At 55.1% G+C, this 3,095-nt stretch overlaps 1 protein-coding gene across 1 annotated transcript; it reads left to right on the forward strand.

The window, feature by feature from the left end:
* Positions 1-77: 77 nt before the first annotated feature.
* On the forward strand, positions 78-839 carry LOC122546424 (protein phosphatase 1 regulatory subunit 3E-like; the record flags this gene model as incomplete). The annotated part of the gene is made up of 1 exon (XM_043685137.1): positions 78-839. A coding segment is annotated over exon 1 (399 nt), but the record flags the coding sequence as incomplete, so codon positions are not given.
* Between the last annotated feature and the right edge of the window lie 2,256 nt (positions 840-3,095).

Here is a 3,095-nt window from a genome sequence, read left to right on the forward strand (position 1 = left end):
AAACGAGTGTGATAGAGAGAGAGAGGCAGAGAGATTGAGTGTGGGAAACGAGTGTGATAGAGAGAGAGGCAGAGAGATTGAGTGGGGAAAACGAGTGTGATAGAGAGAGAGAGGCAGAGAGATTGAGTGGGGGGAAACTCAGAGAGATATCGAAAGACAGATTGAGTGAGAGGGAGTCACGATTACGATATAGGGAACGAGACAGAGAGCTGAGAATCGTTACACAAGTCGACGTAGTGCAGGCGACAGGGAGAGACAGAGGTAAGAAGCAGGTAAGAAGGAAGAAGGAGAGAGAGTGGGAGGTGAGGGGATAGCCAGGCGGCGATCATGAGAACCTGAGGCTGGGCGAGAGAGAGAGAGAGAGAGAGAGAGGTAGGAAAGGGGGAGAGGGCGTTGGCAAAGACGACAGACACGCGGTGAGGGCAAACGGGGAAACGGCCATGTCCCGGGAGACACCGCCCCCGCCCTCCGACATCCCCCGCAACCTCAGCTACATCGCCAGCCTCTACGAGAGAGCTTTCTACGCCTCGCAGAGCCCCAGCGCAGAGGAGGAGGAGGAGGAGGAAGAGGAGGAGGAGAGGGGGAGGGGCAGGCTGACAGTGACAAGAAGGAGGAGGCCCAGGGCTCGCTCACTCCCAGCTAGGCCCGACGCCGGCCGCAGCAGGAGCCCCGACACACGCAAGAGGGTGCGTTTCGCCGACTCGCTGGGCCTGGAGCTGACCTCCGTCCGCAGCTTCAGCCGCTATGAGGCGCCGCGCGTGCCAGGCCACGTACAGGCCAAGCTCCAGAGGGACGCCATCCGCCATTTTCAAAGCCACTGCGGAGGACTGGCCTTCAAGGTAAGGCAGGGGAGAGGGGACGGGGGGGAGGATGTGGTCGTCTTATTCAGTTCCCCGGGCCATTCAGCCCGTTAGCTCCAAACCTGCCCTCGGGAGAGCGGCGGAGGACTGGCCTTCAAGGTAAGGCAGGGGAGAGGGGACGGGGGGGGAGGATGTGGTCGTCTTATTCAGTTCCCCGGGCCATTCAGCCCGTTAGCTCCAAACCTACCCTCGGGAGAGCGGCCTACTCCTTCCCCTACACTCCACCCTGTGACCCACCATTCCCTGTGACTAACCATCCCTACCCTGCACATCCCTGGGTACTATGGGTAATTTAGCACGGCCAATCCACCCTAACATGCACATCCCTGGGTACTGTGGGTAATTTAGCACGGCCAATCCACCCTAACCTGCACATTCCTGGGCACTATGGGTAATTTAGCATGGCCAATCCACCCTAACCTGCACATCCCTGGGTACTATGGGTAATTTAGCACGGCCAATCCACCCTCACCTGCTCATCCCTGTGCACTATGGGTAATTTAGCACGGCCAATCCACCCTAACCTGCTCATCCCTGTGCACTATGGGTAATTTAGCACGGCCAATCCACCCTAACCTGCACATCCCTGGGCACTATGGGTAATCTAGCACGGCCAATCCACCCTAACCTGCACGTCCTTGGGCACTGTGGGTAATTTAGCACGGCCAATCCACCCTAACCTGCTCATCCCTGGGCACTATGGGTAATTTAGCACGGCCAATCCACCCTAACCTGCACATCCCTGTGCACTATGGGTAATTTAGCACAGCCAATCTACCCTAACCTGTACATCACTGGGCACGATGGAGTAATTTAGCATGGTCAATCCACCATAATCTGCACATCCCTGGGCATTATGGGTATTTTAGCACGGCCAATCCACTCTAACCTGTACACCCCTGGGCATTATGGGTATTTTAGCATGCCAATCCACCCTAACCAGCACATCCCTGGGCACTATGGGCAATTTAGCACCGCTAATCCACCCTAACCTACACATCCCTGGGCAGTATGGGTAATTTAGCATGGTCAATCTACCCTAACCTGCACATCCCTGGGCACTATGGGTAATTTAGCATGGCCAATCCACCCTAACCTGCATATCCCTGGGCACTATGGGCAATATAGCATTGCCAATCAACCCTAACCTACACAACTTGGGCATATGGGTAGCTTAGCACAGTTAATCCAGCCTAACCCGCATATCTCTGGGTACTATGGGTATTTTAGCACGGCCAAACCACCCTAACCTGCACATCCCAGGGCACTATGGGTAATTTTGCATGGTCAATCCACCCTAACCTGCACATGCCTGGGCACTATGGGTAATTTAGCATGGCCAATCCACCCTAACCTGTACATCCCAGGGCACTATGGGTAATTTTGCATGGTCAATCCACCCTAACCTGCACATCCCTGGGCACTATGGGTAATTTTGCATGGTCAATCCACCCTAACCTATACATCCCTGGGCACTATGGGTAATTTAGCATGGTCAATCCACTCTAGCCTACAAATCCCTAGGCACTATGGGTAATTTCGCGCAGTCAATCCACACTAACCTACAAATCCTTGGGGAGTATGGGTAATTTAGCACGGCCAATCCATCCTAACCTGCACATCTCTGGGCACTATGGGTAATTTAGCATGATAAATCCACCCTAACCTGCACATCTTAGGCCTGTGGGAGGAAACCGGAGCCCCCGAAGGAAACCCACGCTGTCACGGTGGGGTAGCCTCAAGAGCTACATCCAACGCCATCTTGAAAGAGAGTGGGCGTGGAAGCAACTGTGAGCGTGTGGTATCGGCTTGTCCCTAATTACCCCCTTGGACGTCTTACGTGGCCGTTCTCGGGGAGGGGCGCTGCGGAAGGCTGTTTAAGAGTTGATCCTGATGAGGCTATAAGGAAGGCAGATTTCCTTACCCCTAAAGGGGGTAACAGTGAACCCCCAACTGGGTGTTGTGTCCCTGACAAACGGTGACAGAGATCCCCCTCAGACCCGCTCCTCAAGCTGACTTGGCTGTTCCTCCAGTGTGGCCTGGTCGGAAATCTGGAATTCCCTCCCCAAGGGCATTGTGGGTATACCCTCCAGCACGTGGACTGCAGCGGTTCAAGATGGCAGCTCACCCCCACCTTCTCTAGGGGGTGGGGCGGTGGGGGATGGGCAATTTGGGATGGATAGGGCGATAAATGCTGGGCCCAGAAACGACACACACGTCCCGCGAGTGAATTCC

Source organism: Chiloscyllium plagiosum, unplaced genomic scaffold, assembly GCF_004010195.1.
Source record: "Chiloscyllium plagiosum isolate BGI_BamShark_2017 unplaced genomic scaffold, ASM401019v2 scaf_33466, whole genome shotgun sequence".
Lineage (NCBI taxonomy): Eukaryota > Metazoa > Chordata > Chondrichthyes > Orectolobiformes > Hemiscylliidae > Chiloscyllium > Chiloscyllium plagiosum.